This window comes from Helianthus annuus, chromosome 14, assembly GCF_002127325.2.
Source record: "Helianthus annuus cultivar XRQ/B chromosome 14, HanXRQr2.0-SUNRISE, whole genome shotgun sequence".
Classification (NCBI taxonomy): Eukaryota; Viridiplantae; Streptophyta; class Magnoliopsida; order Asterales; family Asteraceae; genus Helianthus; species Helianthus annuus.
The window spans coordinates 170,492,856-170,517,454 of NC_035446.2; the positions used below are offsets into that span (position 1 = coordinate 170,492,856).

The window sequence follows — 24,599 nt, forward strand, 5'->3', positions numbered from 1 at the left end:
ATATAAAAAAAACTAAAATTTTGTATGGGCTCGTCTAGGCTCGCGAGCCTAAACAAGCTTTGTATTTCAGGCTCGAGATCGGGCTCGATAACAAAACAAGTTCTATTTCAGGCTCGAGCTTGGGCTCGGGCTCGATTTTGGGTATGTGATGGTATATCTGAATTTTAAAGGTATATGATGGTAGAAACCTATTGAGAAATAATAAAAGTTCCCTGAATACCTTGCTCGATTTTGGGTATGTGATGGTATATCTGAATTTTGCTTCGATTCTCATGTTATATATTCGCATCTTGAGTGTTGTGGCCGGAGCTAGACAAGCCTTAATTAGCGGGCACTATCTATACGAGTCCCTTTCAGCTGATAATTAATACATGCTTTACTTTCTTTCATTGTTAGTTTTTATGCAGCAATATGTAAGAACATTCAATAAAGGGTACCAAATGTTGATCTTTTTTTCAGGAAAAAAGGAAAAAGGCGATGACAGAAAAAAGACACTAATATGTGAAGATTAAAACATGCTTAGAAAGTGCGGCTGAGACATGATAAAGTTGATGGTTTCTTGATGTTCACGACAACTCAAGCGTCCAAAGAATTCACGAAGAATGATCCACTTTCGCGGCAACCATTATTTTCCAGTGACGAGAACACACAGGAATCAAAGGGTAGAATGAAAGAAGTGGAGTTTTGACGATGAGTGCACATACAGTCGATGATGGACTACTTTCAAAGGAGGCTTCTAGAAGACTAGAGTGTCGACTAATGTATCGACAAACAATTTTTTTGTTAACCTTAAAATATTTGTAATATACTTGACAAATGATTATATAATGGGTTGTTTTGGTTTATATATATGTGTGTATTTTTTTATGAAATAGATTTATTGTTTTGTTATTATATGTGTATCTAGGGCAAATTAGTAATTCTATAAAATAATTTTTTTAAATAATTAAAAGCATGACAAGCATAAATTAATGTCATAAATATGAGTCATAAATGTTTGTCATGAACGTGTGTCATTAAAAAGTGTCATAAAATGTGTGTCATAAATGTGTGTCGTTAAACGTGTGTCATTAAATGTGTGTCATAAATTCGTGACACACAAATGCATGTCATGTTAATTTTATGACTCCTCAATCAACGACACGCTTTTGCGTGTCATAATTAGCTTTTTATGACGCGCAATGCGTGTCAAGAATGATGTCTTTTCTAGTAGTGACAAAGTAACATACTTAGGTACTAATAGTTTAGAATCACACTCTAAGATATTAGCTTTTCATTTTGTAATGTTGGGAGGTATTAACGTTATTTGTATGTTTAAAATCACATTCTGTTAGTACTTAAGTATGTTATTTTGTGCAAACCATATGGACTAACTATGTTAATACCCAAGAATTTAATACATCCAAACGTTACAAAATGAAAATTTAATACCCTAGAAGGTAATTTTAAACTATTGATACCTAAGTATGCTATTTTGTGTAAACAACAGAGACTAATTATGTAACTAACTCATATTATAATGTTTTAGTTTGTTATATTATCTTATCTACCTAATACCTAAACTGATATTTTTTATCATTAAGAAACTAGGTCCAAAACAATTATCATTTTTCATTCGGCATTTAAGATTTAAATACTTCGTTAAGGGCCCATGGCTTTATAGCTTAGTGGCATCTTGAGGTGGGATAAAACTTTGGGTTCCCATATTTATTGAGTTTTCTATTGAATTGGTGTATAGGCATTATGCCTAGTGGAGATGGATATGATCAGGTGGTTCCGTTGGTGGCACGATGATACTCCAGTGATCCGTCAGTGATCCAAATTTGCCGTTAAAAAAAAAAAATACTTCGTTAAGGATAGTGTTAAATACTTGTCCTTTTAACAAACCTTAACGAGTTAGTGAATTAAGTAATGACTCGTTTGGTTTTATTTTCAAAGAAATAAATATATGAGCCGACAAAAAGTAATAATTGTATTTTGTTTTAAACATATCATAATAATATAACATGGTTAGTGATGATTTCTTATTGGAGTAATGATTTATTCTAGGCGTTGGGTGATGAACAAATTTCCGCTAGTAATGGCTTTCTTCAGTAATTATGATTATGAATGTATACAAAAAACTTTATACTTTATCATGACTCGTTTAAAAGACTTGTTAGAATTACATTATTTTATTTTATTTGTTTCTCTTTTCAAAATTACAAGCTATTATGGTTGCGTTTTTATTTTATATGGTTGCGTTTTTATTCTGTTTTTCAATAACCATCTTACTTGTTCTTTTCCTTCCACTATTATGGTTTGCTACCACACAACTGTGGATCCGGAACTTCTCGCTCTGGACCGCCTATATGTGTTGTGCCTGTTTCATGTGCCGTCAGCCGCCACCCTAGATTTATTGCCATCGTGTTTGCATATTTCACACTTTCTCTACCTCTTGGGACGTACGTGTTTCGGCCCCATCTTTATTTTGGCCTCATGACTAAATCACCTCAAAGTACCTTTTTGGCTATATCTTTTGAAACCAACCTACTTGATATGTCCTTCTTGTTGTTCAATTAAGACTAACTACTATCCGTCATCAACAAACAACCATTGCATGTGATATTTGGATTTTTTTTTTCTCTGGCGCGAACCTTAATGACTGATGCAAGTAGGGGTGTTCAAGATCGGATTATCCGGTTTTCGGATATCCGAAAACCGGATATCCGAAAATTTCGGATAGTGAATATTGATATCCGAATCCGTATTCGAAATTTCGGATATCCAATTTTCGGATATCCGAAATTTCGGATACGTATTCGGATATCCAAACGGATATCCGAATTTATAAAAAAAGATCAAAATATCTGTTTCGTCACTTCGTGTATAGATTAAAACTAAACTTATATTCGATTTTCCAAATTTCCAACCCTTAAAACTAAAAACAATCATAAATTCACACGAATACAATCATTTTGCTATTTTTACTAATTTCGAACTAAATATAATGCTCATATACTATATATACTTATAAAAAAATAATTAGTTTTCGGATATCGGATAATCGGATTATCCGAAAATTTTGAAATTCATATCCGAATCCGAATCCGAAAATTCGGATTATCCGGTTTTCGGATATCCGAATTTTCGGATATTTCAGATACGGATTTTCGGATATTTCGGATTCGGTTTCGGATCCGGATTCTTTTGAACACCCCTAGATGCAAGGGGTATGTTAGGAAAAATATATTGCATTTAGTATATATTTCACATTATTTCTTGTAAGTATGTATGTTAAGATATTATTTTATTTTGTTTAAGTTGTAGTTATTCATTTATACGCTATATATGTCGGGATTCATTTAAAGTTATCCATATAATATGAATATCTTAATATTATTATATATACACACTAGGTTATAACCCCGTCAGGGCAGGCTCAAGGGGAGTGTAATAAAGCAATATTGTACGGGGTTGAAAAATAAATTTTATATACTAAATAATAAAACAATATATCTTTAAAACCTTATTTATTGTACGGGTTGAATAAATATAATTTTATATACTAAACAATAAAAAGTTATATCTATAAGAACCATATTGTACGGGTTGAATAAATGTAATTTTCTATAACAAATAAAAAAGTTATATCTTTAAAATCATGTGTATTACACGAGTTGAATAAATGTAATATTGTTTACCATATAATAAAATAATACATCTTCAAAAAACCTCATTTATTACACGGGTTGAATAAATGTAATTTTATATACCAAACAATAAAAAAAATTACATCTTTAAAAATATGCGCATTACACGGTTTGAATAAATGTAATTTTCTGTACTAAATAATAAAAAATACATATCCTTAAAAAACCCCGTGTATTGTACGAATTGAATAAATCTAATTTTATATATCAAATAATAAAAAGTTATATCTTAAAAACCTCATGTGTTACATGGGTCGAGTAAATGTAATTTTGTATAGTGAAAATATAAATATTTAATATATTAATACAAAGTTTGGTTTTCGTTGATAAATAATATTAGTTAATTTTATTTTAAATAAATGAATTTTATATACTAAATAATAAAACAATATATCTTTAAAAACCTCTTTTATTGCACGGGTTGAATAAATATCATTTTTATATATTAAGTAATAAAAAGTATATTAAATAATGAGAAAAGTTACATTTTTAAGAAAATCATGTTTTATATGAGTTGAGCACATGTGTGCGCTTGTTTAGTAACATGGGATATAACGTCAAGTGGGTTAATGATTCTACATATCGACACATGTTTGTATTGGGTTAATTCATTTATTTTACGTCAACTGAATTCATTTGTTTCTTTATAATATCCTCCTTATACAAAAAGTATGACAACTCCTTTTGTCATCACAAGAACGTAATTCGAATTAAAGTTTATTTGTAAAGTAGGTAATAAGAAGGAGATTAAACTAAATCATAATTATTTTTAAGATATTAAACTAATAATATTTATTAGGAGGGTTATCTATAATATAAAATATTAAATTAAATAATATTTAGTAGGAGAGTTATCTATAATTAATTAGAAGAGATTAAATTAAAATAATAATTATCTATAAGAGATAGCCTAATATGATGACAAGTGTGTCTAAAGTGGTTTTTTTTTATTATATAGTATAGACTAGGTTATAACCCGGAAACTTTCCGGGTAGGAAAATTTAATTTACAATAAATAAAAGTATACAAATAACACCTTTAACCTCTAAAACAAAACAAAGAATCGTACTATAAATGTAACAAAAGGGAATTTAAAAGTAAATGTAAGAAATATGTTTTTCTGGTTTGAAATATAAATTGAAACTGTATACTCTAACACTTCTACTTGCTGGAGTTTCGTAACCAATAACCTCGAATTCGTTTTAGACCAGTTGAAAAAACAATCATCACCTAATGAAATATGTTCAGCTTCAATTATATCATCCCATCAATTGGAATGTTTTTCATTTACCAAAATATCCTTATATTTTCATTCTTAACAACTTCAAATAAAAGAGATGAGGGCATATTTGTTTTTAACCATTACAATTCCATTTACTAATTTATGAACCAAACACAATACAAAATTCTATTGGAATTCATTCTAATTACGTTTATAAATTCCAACTCCTGTAAAAAAATTATGCGAACCAAATGGACCCTTAGAGTCTCTAAGGGGATAACTTGGTGGTAAAGAGGTGTATTCCCTAACCAAATGGTTGTGGATTCAAATCTTGCAAGAGACAGGTGTGGTGAGAGTTTACCCGTTCAAAAAAAGTAATAAACATTAAAAGTTTTTCATTACTGATTAAAAAATGTATTAACAATAATTTAATTAAGGAAATAGGTTACAAATTGGGTAATTGTCCTAAAATTTTAACCTATATTTGATAAGTATGGAAATAGGTTACAAATTGGGTAATTGTCCTAACATTTTAACGTATATTTGATAAGTAATTCACTTCATAGTAAATCAAAGTAATTTATGGGGTAAATTAAGTTTTGTAATTAAAGAAGATTGAAAAGTTGAAACCAACCATAAATGATAAAAACGGATTACAATATTTTTTTATAAATATTCAAAACTTTATCTATTATGAAACCAATTTTCATTACCTTATGATGATTTGAATTTGGCGCGATAAATAATTAAAAAAATGGTTAAAAGCTAATTACGTAAAATGTACGACAAACATAATAAGGTATTTCACTAATAAGTATAAATTTGATGCATATTTATCAAAAGACGACATTGGATTTGTCATATAAGCATTCATAATATATTAGTTTTCACCTAAGTTCATGCATATCAGATAATGCATTCTCACACCCCTTCTTTGTGTGTCATGGACTTTGCTACATACCAAATGTGAAGTCCATAGCACAGAATCATGACCATTCAATTTGATCGCGTGTAGCTTCACTACACAAATGGAGTATATAACACAAAGACGATGATGTTTTAAATTAAAAATTTATAACGTTTAATTACCCAATATAATTTTACCCTACTATAATACACACCCTCTACCCCATCATAACATGAGTAATCGATCAGTCGTGATATTGCTAAACTTAAACTTATTATACGTGATTCTTACAACTTTCTACCTTAAGTTGATTATATATTAAATGAACTTAAACAGAAGATCCAGTAGCAACATCATTAAGGTCTTTAAACTCAATGGCTGCTCTTATGCCATAAGTATTTTTTATATATAAAAGAATAAACATACAGTTTTAAACAAAAAAAAAAACCCAACATTTTGTTTCTGCAGGTATTAAGTAACTACTACCAAACACTTTCAACTAACGATGTTTTAAACATAACTATGAAAAATAACAATTCAATAAAAATTAGACTTTGGTGATTGGCTTTCAACCCGATTGACCAGTTCGATTCATTTTACACATTCCTTTGTTACCAAACTTTATGGTTCGCTTGACCCGTTATGGCATTACATTATAGAAGAGACCGCCAATCCACGAAGAAGGGTGGGCAGGACCATAACCGTTGATAGCTTCATACTCGTTGAAGTACCGAGGCACAGACAATTTGACAACAAGATATTCAATGTTAATTATCAGTAAAAATAGTGTTAAAACTTCGTGTGAAATATAGTTTTTTGTTCCCAACCCCATAATATAGTAATCAACTATATAACTAAAAACAAAGAAATAAAAAAGTGAACTTACTCTTGCAAGTTGATTTTCACCGAAAAGTTCAGGAGACAAAGTAAATGAACCTTTAGTGCTTTTTATCCTTAAGAAAATTATCCACTTCATTAAAATCACAAACCACCTGTAAAGTTCAGAAATATTAGCAAGATCAAGAATTGCATTTTTTAACATCCATCACAACGGTGTTTGGAATTGCTTTTTATAACCAAAAGCGGATATCTAGTTTTTTGATACCCGCAAATTCCGCGGTGTTGGGAAATGATATATTTTTTACTTTTAGAAAAAAAAAATTATGTTTATGCTGATTATAAAGAAACTGTACGCATGGACTTATTATGGACTATCATAAGTTTGATCGAATTCTTCATGAGCACCCAGCAGGGGACATCTATGATAACATATGCATCATATGAAACATAAACTGGCCCAAAATTAATAAAAGATATAACTGGAATTTAAAAAAGGGTATCTAAATAACTATTAAGGTCATGTCTTCCTTTGCCTCAAGCTGGTGACTATGAGTTAGCTTATTACTGAAATCAAGTACTTACAAATTGCAACTTCCATAATCGGAACGATAATATACAGAATTGCAAATGCAAGATGTCAGTTTGCACGCATATATTTTAGGTGATTAGCTTTCAACTTAAAGCACATGTGTAAATAACACCTTTAACCTCTAAAACATCCTCTTTCCCTTTCCTCCACCACAATTTTTAAATGCAAGATGTCAGTTTGCACACATATATTTTACTAACCAAACATTTTATGTCGTTCCGGACACGAGCAGCGAATCCATAAACCATTTGAAGTTTCTACGTATGCCTGGAACATGACACGATAACATTTATATTTATACCTTCAAAACATAAGAGTAGAAATTTTGAAGTTCTAAAAGGATCTTCAAATAAGCAAATAAGAATTCCATTACTAAAATCAAAAATCCTTGTCATACCAAATAAAATTAACAATCAACCTAATAAAAACAAAATCCATTACTAAAATCACCAAATCTTAAAAGTCAATTTATGTCATACCCAATAACATCACATATGTATATAAGAACAATAAAAAACAATAGATCATTGTCTAATATTGAATACATAGATTAGTACACTAAATAACAAACAATCTCGAGAATGATTAAAGATTACGGTTTCATCAGAAAAAAAAATAAAGAAAAACAAAAGATCCGTGTATAATCCTGAAGATATAGAAACAAAATCGGAGACGGAATCGAACGCTTAAAGTAAATTACATGAACAAAAATACACAAGAAACATATAAGGAATCAAAAAGATAGAGATTACTGATGAAGATTGCGATGAAGATTGGATGAACTCCTATGAAGATGAAAGGGTTTCTTGGTTTATGTGTTGAAGAAAGATGGAGAATGAGATTTTGTGTATATTATAATCAAAATATCTATTATATATGGTCCATTTTTTTTAATGGACGGGTCGGATTACGTATTTTCGGATGCCGCGATTGTGAGTTACAAAAGATAAAAGTTTTTGGAGCCAAAACCAATTTCAAGAAGTCCTATGGTGATGCCATCTCATTTTCCAAGCCCTCATAACATGACACATAAGCCCTTATTTATCATGTTTATATATATATATATATATATATATAGATTTGTATGCATGCATGCGTGAAAGAAGTGTTAATAAGATGAAAAGCAAGAAACAATTTGTCATATATTAAAAGGTGGAATTGATATTGTACATTTTTCGTCACTGAAATGTAGAGTGCTGAGCCAGAAATTATTTTATAAAATTGTGGATGTAGAATTTAACTATATTTTCAAAAGGTGCGATCGGGTTTTTTTACCTAAAAATGCACTAATTTTTTTTTTTTTCAAATGGTCCGTCCGCCCACCAACTCATCAACATGGGTCCGCCCCTGGCAATGTAGTTCCCGAGATCACTTAAGGAGGGAAAGAAAAGAAAGTAAAGAGAATAAAGGAAAGGAAGAGAAAAGAAAAAGAAAGAATGTATTTCCTCCAAATCGGAAGGAAAGTAAAAATTTAAAAAAATTAGCGTAGTTTCCTTCCATTTCTTTCTTTTCCTTCCTTAATGCTGTGTTCCTGAGTTTCATTTGACGAAGGAAAAGAAATGATTTGAAGGGATTTAAAAAAAAAGTCGTGTTCTAGAGTTTTTTTAAGGAAGAAAATTGAGAGAAATTGAAGGAAAACTTAAGTAATTTTCTTTCATTTTAAATCCTTCCAATTAGAGATATTTGGAAGGAAAACATTTTTAACACATAAAATCTTCAGTTTTCTTTTCATTTCTCTCGAACTCGAGAACACGATATTTAATTAAATCTTTTATTTTCATCATTCTTGTTAAACCCTAAACCTATACTGAGTGCTAATCAACTATGAATATATATTAGTTCAATAAATTTATAAGTTAGATTTATAATTTCATAACATAGGTGATACAAATCAAATAAAAAAACTTATTCACTTATAATTAGTGTGAACTAAAGTTGAAATTTAAAAACCAATGCATTACCACACTCTTTAGAATTAAATGACTATTCTTTTTTGATGGTATGCATGTCAACATTTTATGGTGTAGTACTCATAAAGCTTGTTTATGTATTACTCATAAATTGTGAAAATAACATTCAAGTCGTGTAAAGAGGGTTTAAACCCTAGAGAAGGTCAATATAGAAACTTTATTGAAAAGACACTTGAACCAATTAAGCCATGCTTTCTTAAAGGCACATGTTTTGAAAGATAGAACACTGATTGAGACAAGATTTTACCCACACAGTGCAAAACATCATACCTTTATTCAAGCATTCCATGTGATCTTCTCATCTCTTATCATAACTAACAAAAATTAATAAAAATGATTATCCATTTTCGTTTTTTGTCGCTTTTAGGAGTTCCTTTTCAATAAAAGTTCTTAATTCTCGTGTTTGACTTATGGTATAGAATTCTACGACCATCTTGATTTAAGACAAAATGATTTCTTTCATTATAAATAGTAATTAGTATGACGAAAATATTGAGAACATGAGAATGTCCCAGTCCCAATTAGTTGATCGTTAGAGTGACCGAGTCTATGTCACATAGCACATATGCGTGGTCTTATAAAATATCAGTAAGTATATAATAAAACAAGAAATGCTTAAGGTGATGTTTTTTCAGAATGGAAACTTGAGTAAATTATTATTGTAGGGGGAAAAACGAAGGGTAATAATGAGGGAAACATAGAAAAGAATATGGGCGAATGTCCTATGCCCATAACAACATTATTGCAATGATCTTTATTCTACATGACAAGGAAACTTGTTTTTTCACTCTCTATTTTACTTACCATAAGAATAAGTTATTAACATGCTATTTACAAAATAATCTTATTATACAAACAAATACATAACTAATTTTAGTAGAGAAATGAACAATCACATACTTTAATCAAGATATAAAAAAGCTATATAACCACATAAACACTAAAACACCTCATTTTATCTTTCCCACTAAATCTGAAATACACTACTACATACAAGTGATTATGTGGTTTAGTATGTAACTAATATTAAGTAAAGAAGTGTAAGAAATTATAAATATATTTATGTATGTTAAATACATATTTGCATTTTACCAAGATGGTCATAAGGCTAAGGATGGGTGGTATGGGGCGTCATTGCCCATCCACCTCATCAAATCTTTTATCAATAGCCCCCTCCCCCCCCCCCCCTACAATAATCGTTATTGGGGGTGGGGGTGGAAGCGATATTGAACCCTCATCAGCATAATAACGTCTGGCATGTGGGCCCCATTACACCTTTAAATCTTTAAAACATAAAAGAATAAATAGTGGGAGGGGGCGCCATTGTTTATGTGACACTGATGTGTTTATGTGGAGCTGAGGTGTCATTGACGTGACAGAATGAAGCCCCTACGTTAGAGTTTGATAACTTTAAAGGTATGGGAGTAATGTTTTAGTATGCTGCATGTGCATTGTTTCCTCTACTTTTTCTCTTTATTTTCACCTTTTAGGCTTATAGTTTTCTGGGTTTTACATAAAAACCTGTATACAAAAATGGGTCCAATTTATTTTGTATGGGCATAAATGAAGACGGGACCCACAAGTCGAAAAATGAGAATTTGCCTCATCAAAGTCAAAGTCTACAGTGAGTAAGCCAAAAAGTTGTAGTTTGGTACCTTGTTCCTTTCTGATGGAATTTGCAAGCACTTTTCTTTAGTCCATTGCTTGAGGTTTCCTCAACAAAACCTTTTGTAGCAATCATGATAAGATTAGTGTCATGATTACTCGAAAATTTATGTTTTTCCGGCATTAGAGGCGACAAGAAGCGGATACAAGGGCCCGCGTGATAAATGATAATGACATGATATAGATTTTCTAAAGAAGAAAGAATCCATCATAATTAAACATTGTTAGTTTATAATTAAGAGGCATAAAGTGGAAATTAGTGAAGATTGGACGGGGATTAGACGCTTGCCTTTCATGAGTAGGGTCGTTAGCGTCTGTTTCGTTGATATTAAAGTCTTAAATTCAGCTTTTTACAGATTTTATTGGTGGCTTGAGCTATCAAGAGGTTGCATATTGTAAGAAAACCATGGACAGAAAGAAACTTGGAAAATATTTAAAGCTATGTGGTCAATTCTTGTCCTTTGGCAACTTCTTTCTCAAGCAACCTTATGTATTAATTAAGATTAAAGGCACGTAGTCGTAAAAGGATATCAGATTTGACGTAAAACAATCGAATATGTAAAATTAGGTGGTCAGGTTTGTAGGGAAAATCATAGATTTTTTATAAAATAAGGTAATATTTTCATTTTGTGGGAAACATACATAAAGTGTACATAATTCAAACCCGGATCTACATCTTCAAAAAACCAACAAAGCATAAAGAGTCCTGAAGCCAAGTGTTAACGCGGTTCCCTCAAAATAGTTTTGGGATCGTTTGTGTATGTTTCACAAGATACAACATCCGAAACAGTAGTTGTACTGCGGAATATGAACTCAGTAGGTGTATCCTCTCTATTTTTCTAAAAAAAAATTACGAACTAGAACAAAACATGGTTGCACGAGTTTTTGCCTAACATTCATGTTTGCAGGTCACAAAATTGGACTTTGGTTTTTCCAAGCCGTTTGAACCAAACTTACCACACCTCACCCCATGCATCGAAATATCGACTCCTTGTAATCCATGCTCTTTTCACATTTCATTTCGCATATCACACTCATCTTAGCTTCATTTTATACACATCTTAGCTCGTTGTTAAGCTCTCATCATGGAGAACGCAAAGCCATAAACTATTAATTATATATCTTATATATAGAAGATCATTCAAAGTTAGTAAAAATCAAACTATAACTAGTTTTTTAACAAAAAATTTGTCACAAAAAAAGTGTGTTGATAGGATAGTTTAAAAAACATGGTTAATTAATTGGATAACATGGAGATATTAATGAAACTTTTGCTTTGAAAATAATGGAAACCAGAACCATCATTCCAACAAGTTTATTTGTGCATTAAGAGCAATTTACTCTGTTTTAGATACAAAGAATTTAATTAAAGTAGAGCAGAAAACCAGAACAAACAAAAGAAATATCAAAAAATACAAATTGGATTTTTTATCAATTGGTATAAAAACAAAGAAATCTTGAACACAACAATCAAGAACATATCTTGTTTAGTATATGGTCATAAATGGAATAATTTTCTTGGAACTTTGTAACCATATGCATTGTTCCTTGTATAAAGAGTAAATTACATTTTTGGCCCCTGTGGTTATATCATTTTTACCCTATTAGTCCAAAATAGATTTTTTTAACATTTGTGCCCTCATGGTCTCTATAATTAACTCTTTTGGCCCCTGAGTCTAACTCAACTCATTATCCCGAGTCTAACCACAGGGGCCAAAATCGTAATTTACTCTTGCATAAAAACAAAAAAGTAAATTACGTTTTTGGCCCTTGTGGTTATATCACTTTTACTATATTAGCCCAAAATTAGAATTTTTAACAAATCTGCCCTCATGGTCTCTATAACTAACCATTTTGACCACTAAGTCTAACCATTTTAGCCCTCATGGTCTCTATAACTAACCATTTTGACCCCCATGATCTCTAGACTTAGGGGCCAAAATGGTTAGTTATAGAAACCATGGGGGCATATATGTTAAAAATTCTTATTCTGGGCTAATATAGTAAAAGTGATATAACCACAGGGGCCAAAAACGTAATTTACTCAAAACAAAACAAATTGAAAGCAACAATCAAGAACACAAATATAATTACTACAGTCTTAAAAAATGAAACTTTAAACCTTGATTCAATATATAATTCTAAATGGTATAATAATCATGGATCTTTGTTATCATATGCAATACTCCTGCAAAATCTTGGGCTAAATTATCTAAAAAGGGTACTAAAAGAATACAGCTAATGCTACAAACAGTGAACACATTGCAGGAGTTAGAAAAAAAAAAAAAAAAAAAAAAAAAAAAAAAAAAACATTACAATTAGTGTGCATCCACAAAGACCTCATTAAGCATGTCATCATCCTCGGTGCCGAAAAACTCGGCCTCTTTCTCCTCCTCGTTACCAAACGCTCGTTTTTTAAGCTTCGAGTGAGCTGCAACGAACATCATTTTGTGAACCCTTTCGAGACCGACCCGTGATTGAACCTGCAATTGAGCCCATACCCATTTCATGAAAGACCAATTGCTCTTGAACCCACACGAAGTCGCATGAAGAAACAAAAGCCGGACTGCAATCTTACCCAATACGGTGAACTCTTTCAAGATGGTCTCCCAAACAAGTCTACTACTTTGAGGGTTCGCTATTTTCATCTTTCCGGTAAAAGGGTCACGTTGTTTGACTTGAACCGCCTGTGCGTATAAAGGGTCAAGTCCATCCGACCTCCATTTCATGAGCTCCATTAACGCAATGTGAGCTTCTTCTCGTGAAACTAAACGTGTAATCAAATTATCTACATCTTTCTGTTGTTCAGAAGTTAAACATTTAAACGGCGGGAGGTATTTACCGCTCGCATCCCTCATTAAATACACCGGATCAAGTATAAAAGCCGCGGACCATGCAGGGTGATAGTTCTTCTTGAAACGTCTCTCGACAATTTTCTCAACAACCCCCTCAGGAACGCTGAATTTCGCACACCAGTCCTTCATTTTCGCTCTCAAATCTTCCCAAAGCGGAAGACACTGACCGACTAACGGTCTCTCCGCCTCGATTTCCTCAACCATGCTTCTAATCACTTTAATTAGCGTGTTAATCGCTTCAACGTCGTTCCAAAACCCCATGTTTTGAATCATTTCGGCAACTTCTGCGGCTCTAGAATCTTCCATAACCACAAGCTTGTAAGAATCGTCCGTGACGACTGAATGTAAAACCCGACCACAATTCAATAAACCGTCCAACATTGCGGTAACAGAAGGAATCTTTTGTAAATTGTCACAATATAAAAGGGGTGCAGCTCCGAAAGAAACCGAAAATCTCGACTCTTGTGACCGAAACTTGTTCAAGATACTCCTAGCCTGAGAATTGTTATAAAATAAACTAGCAATTTTCAAGCAATTATCAATAACAATCTTGAAAAGAGGAAGCCCTTTGCTAAAATCCTTGATCAAATTCCCAACACCCTGCAGCTGACAAGATAAATTAACCATCCAATGATTTCGAAGTTCCAAATTTCGCAAACTCTTTGCTTTATACTTATCTGCAACTATACCAACACATTTCTTAGCAACATTACATGTACCCGTGACGGTTTCCCACATGATCTCCTCCGCATACGCGGCTGGAACAGCCACCGAACCGACCGAACCAACCGAACCACCAGGGAAAAACGCTTTTTGGAACAATGTAGTTCCATTAGGAAGATTAACCATGAACTTAACCAAACCCTCTTGTTCATTCCCAAACATCTTGCTTTTCCACCCGTCCGACACAAGCTGATAAAACTCTGCGTCTCGTATCTTAACTTCCGCTTCCGTTTTCGCTTCTTCGTACATCGAATCGAGCCTCGACGACAGGTAATCGTGGCGCGAAACATCCGGCGGAAGCCCGACTTGGTTCAAGAAAGCTTTAAACTTTGGATGATCCAAGCTTGTGAATGACACTGACCCATAAGATTCATAAAACCAATCAGTTAACAAACTTAAAGCTGAATCGATTTGGGGTTTGGTTAATTGAGGGCCAGGTGGCATTGGTTTAACACTTTTAAGCTTCTTGACACTGTCTTCCAACATTGCCAATGGCCCCAAATCCTCTTTCCCACCAGACAACAATATCTGCTGATGCTGCTGTTGTTGACTATGGTAATAATTATTCAAACTTGAAGTCCCGATTGGCGAAAACCGCTTTCGATTACTATCCGAAGGGGAACACAATGGTGGCAATGAGGATGATGATGAAGAGGGTTTTAAAACAGAGTTAAAATTGGGGCAAGTGCCTCTTTTGAGATGCTCAGAAGCGGTTCTTGATGGGTTTGAAGCTGAGAACACAGCTTCACAAAGATTGCAACGAAGTTTTACAGCTTTCGGGTCGTCTGTATCCGGGTTTCGGACCAAAATGGGCTCGAGATGGGCCCAGTACCAAGCTCCTTTCCCTTTAATTGCCTTTGTACGGACCGTTGTTAGCCCCTCGTATCTCTTGTTTACGGCTCGTACAGCCATGTCTTCAGTAGTGGTAACACTAACAACCACCAGTTGGTTATTGTTCTGGGGTTCTTGAGATTCCGCCATTAGAAACAATTAAACAAACACTCAAAAAATTAATAAAAATTCAAAAAAAAAAATATGAAAATAAATGAAGAAATAATTCTATCTTAACAGACTAGTTGCAGAAGGTGTGATTTCATGAGGGGGACAAAGGGTTTGGGTTGTGGGGTGGAAGAAAGAAAGATTGGTTTGTATGTACACAAGGTGTTCGATGAAATGCTCAAACTAAATTATGAGTAAGAAGGTGTTGGTCAGAAGTAAAATAGAATATAGCAGCGGCAGGTGTGTGTATATCAGACAGAGGGGGATATGTAGGAGGAGAAGGGGTAGTTTCCCACGTACCGATAAAGCGCGTAGTAGTGAATCAACCAATGAAATTTTTTTAAGGTTATTTTTTAAGAATAAATAATCACATAAATGATAAATCTTATTTTGTATGTGAAATTTAATTTAATGGATGTATAGAAGTATAGAACACCATGTGTATTATTGGGCTGGAGCTCATCGCTATGTCATCGTGTAGGAGTGTTAAACACAGTCTCGAATTGGCGTTACCAGAGTGAAACGGCAAGGCGCGAACGTGCCAACAAACGTTAGTCATGTATGTGTGAATGTACGTATAGAATTAATATTTTAGGCAATCAAATGATCTTGTGTGGGCTTGGGAGTTATTCGCCTACGTATAGTCTGATACAGGGGCGGATGTATTATGGAACAAGGGGTAGCCTCCGCTACCGCTTGGTCGGAAAATTTTTGACGTTTTTAGTGTAAATTTTGGAAAAATTTGACGTTTTTTCGATTTCGTTACCGCTTATTTATAAAACGTTACCGCTTGGTCGGAATCCTAGATCCGCCATTGGTCTAATATATTCATCAATTATACATGGAAGTTTTATGTATAAACTTTATTTTTATAACTAGTGTACTCAAGGCTGGGTGGACGCCGGCTCAGGGCCAAAAACGTATCAAGGCCCAACAAATTTAAAAATATATATATATGTATTGTGATATATACGTGCTAAATAAAAAAAAGTAATATGGTGTTTAGCTTGGTGGTTGATATGTTCTTGGCTTAGGGGTTGTTTGTTTAGCTCTTAATGAGGTTCTTAATGGTTCAGACCTCTTAATGGTTCAGGCCTTTTAATGGTTCAGACTATTTGTTTCGCGAGCATATGTATGAATGATTTAGACGTATGCATTTGAATGATTAAGTATTATATATAGTCTGAATGGTTAAAACCTCTTATTTGAATTTGTCAGGCATTTGCCTCTGAACTAGATAAGCATTATACTGACTTTTAATGGTTCAGACCTCTTACTGGTTCAGCACCTAATGATTCAAACCTCTTACTAATTCAGCACTTACTCATTCAGAAGTTGACAAACAGCTCCCTACTTTTAATTCATTTGTATTTTAGGGCTCAAATTTTCTTTTTGTCCTAAACTTTTATATTAAGCTCCCTAGTTTTAATTCATTTGTATTTTAGGGCTCATATTTTCTTTTTGTCCTAAACTTTTATATTAAGCTCCCTAGTTTTAATTCATTTATATTAAGCTTCCTAGTTGACAAACAGCTCCCAAGTTTTAATTCATTTATATTAAGCTTTTTTATATATTCTTTAAAGAAAAGTTTATATTTTAGGGCTCATATTTTCTTTTTGTCCTAAAATTTTGAGGATTTTCTAAGAAGGATCTAGGCATACGGTTTAGAAAAAAGTTGAATTTTCAGTGGTTATTTACTTTGAGATAATTTTTAGGCCATAGGGTGTGGCTTAACGCCACCCTGCCACCTCAACTATTTTTGCGTCCCTAGGCCCTATCAACCATACCATCGAAATTAAATTGGGGGGGGGGGGGTATAGGGTGTCCGCCATTGTGCTAACGAGCCAAATTGAAGGGATCGAGGTGAATTTAGTTTAAATGGGAGACTTTAAACCATTGCATGCAAGTTAAAGGAAAAGACTTTAAAGCCTCCCTTGTGTGAGGTGACGGTGAGATGGCGTGATAAAGCCCCTATGGGTTTTATACCACACCATATAGCCTTATAAAGATATCGGATTTGTACACTTCAAAATTTCTAACGACCTATAAGTGAAGAATGAATACAAAAAAAAATGTTTATGTATGTCGTATTGTATTCGTATAAATAAAATAATATAAAGTTATAGACTATTGTATAAATATTAATTAAATATGTAAACAAATAAAAAAGGTTCAGTTTTTCTCTTACTTTTTAGGGTGTGGGGTCAGAAAATTTGAAGTTGTGGGGGCAAATTGTAAATTGGCCATAGAATTGAATCGTCTGAGCAGAGTATGGTCAACATTGGTGATTCAACGTGTCAGGTCACGTATAAATATTTTCCTAGTTTTAAAAAACGTCAGGATTTTCAACAAAATACATGATGAAGAAGTCCCATTTTTTCCTTTTATGTTGTCATCTAATAAATTATATATTTTCATCTAATAATATACAAATTAAGATAGCTACATATTATACTATCAATATTATTTTTATTTAAATTTTGATATGACCTTTTATGATAAAGTAAAGCATATCGATCATAATATTCTTGGCTCAAACTATAGTTTAAATTTTATCACATGCTAGAACAAATAATCTAAAATAAGAAAGATACAATTTTTTCTTTTGTGATGAAGTTTATATTGAAATGCATAACACCATGCGTAGCGGGCAAGATCCTGGGCGTTTTTCCTCCAATCACGCCTGAAAATGCCTAAGCCCCACCCCCGTGGGCGTGTTTCAGCGTTTTTTTGCAAAAAAAAAAAAAACCCTTCGGCGTGTTTTGAATCACGCTAGGAGCAAGTTTGAATAACCAATCACATTTAATCTTTCTTTTTTTGCCCAATAGATTTTTTTGTTGTTTTTTTTTATTTTTATTTAATTCTCTACACCCTTTTAATATAATGCCCACATCCCCACTACACCTATTTTAGAAAAACGATCAATAATGCCCACTTGCTGACTGAACTACAACATGCCAGAAAACGCTCAAGAGTGCAAACATTATTCACCCAAATCACTACACATGTTTTAACAGTTTACACTAGTACATGCAAGTTGCAAGTCATACATTAATATACAGTCTTTTCATTTCAAACATCTCATCAAGAAAAACCCAAACATGATCATTTAATCAGTATATAATTTCATATATACTCTTATACAAATTTAAAGAATTTCATATATAACTAACAAAAACTAAAATTATTATATACGTCTTTACAAAATAGTTAAAATATTAAATATACCCTATTTATTAAAACAATATAGTAAATAAAAATTTTACCATTATTTTTTAAACTTCAAGTTTTCATATATGCTCATTGTTTAACTTCATATTTTTATTTTTAAGCTTAAACCTATTTTTACTCATTTTTTAATCTTTTTTTCATAAATCATAGTATTCTTCGTATACAGTATTTAAGCTAAATAAATTAAGCTTGAAATGAGTAAATATAATATTTGAAGTAAAAGATCATATATGAGATCTTAAAGTTTAGAAAAATAAAGATAAGATTGTTATTTATTAAATTGTTTTTAAGAAATGGGGTGTATATATATATCCTACTAGGTTATAACCCCGTGTATTACACGGGTTAAGTAAATAAAATATCAAATAGTTAATAACGAAGATTTAACAATATAAAACGATATTTTAAGACACTTTACTGATATCCGAACAAAATTTTCTTTTATGTATGATCAAAACTTGTGATGTTTGTCAAGTTTATAAATACGAAAACATTTGAACCATCGATTATAAGACAAACTGTATCATTGACTTTCTCACGACGTGAAACCAAGTTTTATTTAAATAACAGTGTGGTCTTAATTTATTAGTTCTAAAAATATTGTTAAAATGTTTAGATTAGGCATATAGCAATTAGCCAATTAGATAAACTTATAGCTATAAAATAATATTTTAATTAATTAGATAAGTATAAATTATCGGTAATTATTGACATCTATTCCTAAAATGTTTTAAACGTTTTGTCTTTCTCAATAGACCACCACCCCATTTAAGAGGTAAAACATATCTTACCAATCAGTTAAGACGAAAACCCTATTTAAAACCAAGTTGATGATTAAATGATCAACATTACACCTGGTTATTAATGTCTTTACATTTTACACCTGGTTATTAATGTCTTTACATTTTTAACGAAATTCATTTTGCTTTTTTGGTATATATTGGTATTGATATAATTAATATATTGTTGTTTATTAGTCAAACAGATGATTAATTGCTGAGGTTTAAAGTGGTGATTGGTGATACTCGAATTTGGTATAAATGTTTGAAACAAATAATTTAAATAATAATTATCTATAATTAAGTAAGAGTAGATGGTCTAGAATAATAACCTGGTAATTAATATAAATAAATAATAAGATAATTTATGGAACTTTATCCGTAATTTCTTAAATATTTGAAATATATATTAAATTTAATAATTTAAATTAAATAATAATTATCTATAATTAAGTAATAGTAGATGGTCTAGAATGATGACAAGTGTCCTTTTATTGGTTTCTTTTATTATAGTAGTTAGATAGATATGATATTTCAACAACTTTGTAAAGGTATATATAATATTTTACAACTTTGTAAAGGTATATATGAAATTGTCTCATTTAATTATCTATTCCACCTTCGTTAAGTTTCATAAGCACTAATAGCATACTAACTTAATTTATTTTTATATTTTCATAAACACTAATTTACTCTATTTTTATAAACAAACTAAAGAGTAAAGACCCTAGATCACGCAGATAGAATTAAAAGATATTTCAAGTGATTTTAGTGAAGAACATGTGGGAAATCGGGAATAACTATGTCTTAAAACTTAAGCAGCCAGTTGTGACGTGTTTTTAGTTACATAATACTTTTTTTAAAACAGTTTATATATATAGTAATGTGTTAGATGTAATCAGTTAAAAAAGTATGTATTTACAAAAAAGAAAGTTCTACATTCAAACAATAGGAATAAGAATGTATGTGTATGTGTGGGTGGGGGTTGGGGGTTCGGGTGTTTGAGTTGAGTGTTTGGGTTGGTATGTGGCACTTGTGGGCTCTAGCAGTCCACACCTAAAATAGTGAGGTGTGGAAGGGGCGTGGCTAGATGGCGTGGGGTGCCATTTGACACCTATTTTTTTGTTTTTTATTTTAATCATAGAATTTAATATATTAATTTTAAAAACACCTATTTAATTAATATTAAGTAACTACAACAAAAATAAAAAAATACATTACATCACAAAAATAAAATAAAAAAATCAATCATCTTCATCTTCGTCTTCAGTATTGTCAAATCTAGTAAGTGTTGAAATATGTTGTATCAAATCAGCTCGAAGATTTGCATTTATTTGTCGTGACTCGATTAGATTTTGATTTTGCGTTCTCTGTTCGTCACTAATGTCTTCGTTATTTGATTCGGTCTCCTCGGGATAATTTTCAACTATTGTCCGACCTTCATCCTCTAAAATCATGTTATGTAGAATGATACACACGTACATCACGTTTCTTATTTGATCTTTTTCATACAATCGACAAGGCATGCTTAAAATGCGCTACCTTTTCTTCAAAACACCAAATGCTCGCTCAATGTCTTTGTGTGCCGTCGTCTGAACTTTGTTAAACTTTACTCTTTTAGGATCTAAGGTTCAATCTCTTGAAAGAGATTTCACAAAAACAGCCTACTCAGTGTAAATTCTATCAACAAGATAGTATCCATGCATGTATTCAACATCATTTACAAAAAAGTTCCTTTAGGTCCAACACCATTTATCGGATCATTGAAAAGGGACGAGTAATGAATAATGTTTATATCGTTATGTGAACCTGATATACCAAAGAATGCATGCCATATCCAAAGATCTTGTGATCTAGCAGCTTCAAACATCATAGCCGACATTCCATGATATTCGCTTCTGTGAGAGCCTTGTCATGTAGTTGGACAAAGTTCCCACTCTCATTTCATACAATCTAAACTACCTATCATCCCGGGAAGACCATGATATTCAGCTTGATGTTCCATAATTTGTTGCATATCACTAAACGTTGGTTTTCTCAAGTACTTTTTCATATATAGCTCAATGATATAAGTAAAAAAATTGTGAAGACTTTTCCTAGCCACCCGTCCTGACATTTTTAAATACTCGTCCATTATGTCGGAACTATTCTCGTAAGCCAATTGTCTTAAGGCAGCCGTAACCTTTTGCCACGTGGTAAATCCTAAATTACCACGTGCATCGGGTCTTTGTCGGAAAAAAATCATAATTATCCTCTAAATCCTTTAATATTCTTAAAAATAAATTTTTACTCATACGAAAACGACGCCTAAACATTCTTTCATCATACGTTGGTTCGGGTGACAAATAATCGCTTACCAGCAAATCGTTAGCGGTTTCGCGTTCACGGACGATATACTTTCTCCGTTTGGGTTGGGGTTGGGAAGTCCCTTCTTCTGAATCTTCAACGTTAGCTTTCAGGACCGTCGCCACTGTTGATAATAGTATTTCTGCCCCGTCGTTCGATGAGGATGACGAATCATAACTATCTAACGAATCGCTTGAATTTGAAGAATTCATTGGATATATTTATTTGGGTGATGGGAGGTGGTTTTTGAATATTTGGATCGTAAAATTTAGTAAGAATTGGTTGATTTATATAGAATAAAAGTTAAAGATTTTTTTTATAAAATAGTCGTTGGCCAACGGCTAGCCCAACGGTCACATGAACTCAGCCAATCCCAGCCATCCATATCATCTCCCCAATCCGCCCCACGCCAGCGGAGCAACGCCGCTACCCACGCTGGCCCGGTGTGGTTAAAGCGGCGTAACTTGGCTACCAACGCCCCAACACAAGCCCAAACCCCGCGGTCTAAGAGCATTCACATTCACAATAGATTTTTTTAAATTTATGTGAGTGAGTTAGTTATGTTATAAGGAATGGTTGTGAGTGAAGGAGAGGGAAAATGTAACTGTTCATTTGTAAATATTATCCACCCCTTATAATTTTTTTAATATTTTTGAAAGTCGTTGTGAGTGGGAGAGAGAAAACGTAATGTTAAAGGTATAAAAAGTATTATTATTATTTTTGAACGGCTAATTTGTCCTCTTAAATGCTTACACCTCCCAATATTATTTAACTGAAAATGGGAGAGAAAAAAATAGTGATTTTTCGTGTAATTATATATATATAGGATAAAAAATTTATGAATCCTCTAAGGGTGGGGGGTATGGTTAATCACTCTAGGGTGATTGAGTGATTATCTACCCAATAATATTATGTCATGTCAACTCTCCATTTTACACTCAATCACTAGGTATGGTTAATCACTCTAGGGTGTTTGAGTTATATATTTTTTATTTTATAGAAATTATTCATAAATAAATGAAACATATTTTAATGTAAATAAAGGTACTTTTAATTAAAAAAACACATTACATAAAATTAAAATAAATAACATGACATTAAAATAAAAACATAAATTAAAAATAAACCTAATTTAACTATTCGTCGTCGGAATCCGTCAAAAGGTGGGGTAAATTTTGTTCTCCAAGATGTTCGACAAGATCATATTTTAGTCTATAACGCGTGTCTTCATCAATGAGCTCGTTATAAGCAGTGTCTTCGAAAACGGTGTCTTGAAACCACGAGTTATTCGCTTGCACGTCAATCAAAATTTTTAAAAACAACCTTTTGGATATACGAAACCTTTGACGAAAAACCTCTTCGTTGAATACGGACTCCTCGACAAAATAATCTCTCATAAGGTTTTCGTGACATTTCACTCGATCTCGACGGACAAATTTCCTTTTTCTAGAAGTGTACGTGTCTTCCAGTTCAGCGGCTTCGATAATAAGATTTTGGAAAAAAAATTAAACTACTATCGCTCGAGGAAGAATCATCGTCTTCACTAATATCAATTGGAAGGATTAGCGGTGGTATATCATCCATTGGAAAAATAGAAGAAGTGAATTTTTAAAAAAAAAAATTAGAGTTGGATGGAGAAGAAAATGGTGAAAAATGATGTTGAATGGTATTGTTTTTATAAGGAAAACTTGTATTTTTTTTATAAAACGGCTAGTTAACGGCTATAAAACGATCAAATTTCATCAACCCATGCACTCAATCACATCGGCGACTATAACCCGATTTCCCTCACCGAACACCCACTCACTGATGCACTCAATCATGATGGTGTGGTCACCGATCGCTGACACCCACTCACCGATGCACTCCCCGCACATCATACCGCACACCCTAAGGTTTGTAATAAGTTAACTAAATAGTTAAAAGTATATATTTTTTTTTCTTATTTCTCGTGGAGCCATCGGTGACTAGTGACCGAATACAACTTCATAAAACTTTTTTTTTTCATATTAAATAATATAAAAAGACAAAATAAAGAGGTTAAAATGTAGTTAAATATATTTATCGAATTTCTGGTTAGTTTTAATTATGTATAAACCATTTCCTTTTGTAACTAAGTAATGTATATTAATAAAACTTTAATTATATATCTAAATTTAATTTCTGAATACAGTGTATATGGAGTCTGATTGTCATCTAGATATAAAGTAAGAAACATGTGTCATAATACACAATCTATAAAATAATATAATATCTCATGTGTTTTCTAAAATAATACACACATTGGAAGCAATGGTATATGGGCTATTGGTAACATACCAATAAAAGCCCCCTTTGGTGGAAAAAATTTAAAAAAGAAAAGAAATTTTGATAGTGATGGGTTAATCATACTTTTGAAATTTGGTGAAGTGGTTATGAATAGGTGTGACCCATTTATGTTTCATCAAGAGCCAACTTTGGCTTTGGGTGAGTAGAGAATACAAAAGTCTTCTTTTCTAATTTAGAAACAATCTAAAAATGTAATATAATGTATATTTTTGGAGTATGGTAGCAATCCACAACACTTATGTGAAATAAGGAAGGTAATAATGTACTTTTGAAGTATAGTAGCAATCCACAATACTTATGTGAAATAAGGAAGTTGATTTATGGTTGTAGGAGTTGAAATCAAACAATTTGTTGGGTTTGAACTAATTAGTCTTGAACCAAAATCGTTTATTTGTAACAATAGTTCAATTCTACTTTAATGGAAAAGAAATCTTATTTTATTTTTAAGTTTAC

General features: G+C 32.2%; 1 protein-coding gene and 1 long non-coding RNA gene across 2 annotated transcripts; both read right to left on the minus strand.

The window, feature by feature from the left end:
* Positions 1-6,177: 6,177 nt before the first annotated feature.
* LOC110905058 lies at positions 6,178-8,106 on the minus strand. Its single transcript, XR_002572893.2, has 3 exons — positions 8,003-8,106; positions 7,451-7,517; positions 6,178-6,813 (listed from the first exon to the last, which is right to left on the minus strand). It is a non-coding gene; the product is annotated as an uncharacterized LOC110905058 (long non-coding RNA).
* A 4,880-nt stretch (positions 8,107-12,986) lies between these two features.
* LOC110905059 lies at positions 12,987-15,742 on the minus strand. The gene has a single exon (XM_022150943.2). It carries the CDS (start codon positions 15,442-15,444, stop codon positions 13,204-13,206), a length of 2,241 nt encoding a protein of 746 aa, XP_022006635.1. The 5' UTR covers positions 15,445-15,742; the 3' UTR covers positions 12,987-13,203.
* Between the last annotated feature and the right edge of the window lie 8,857 nt (positions 15,743-24,599).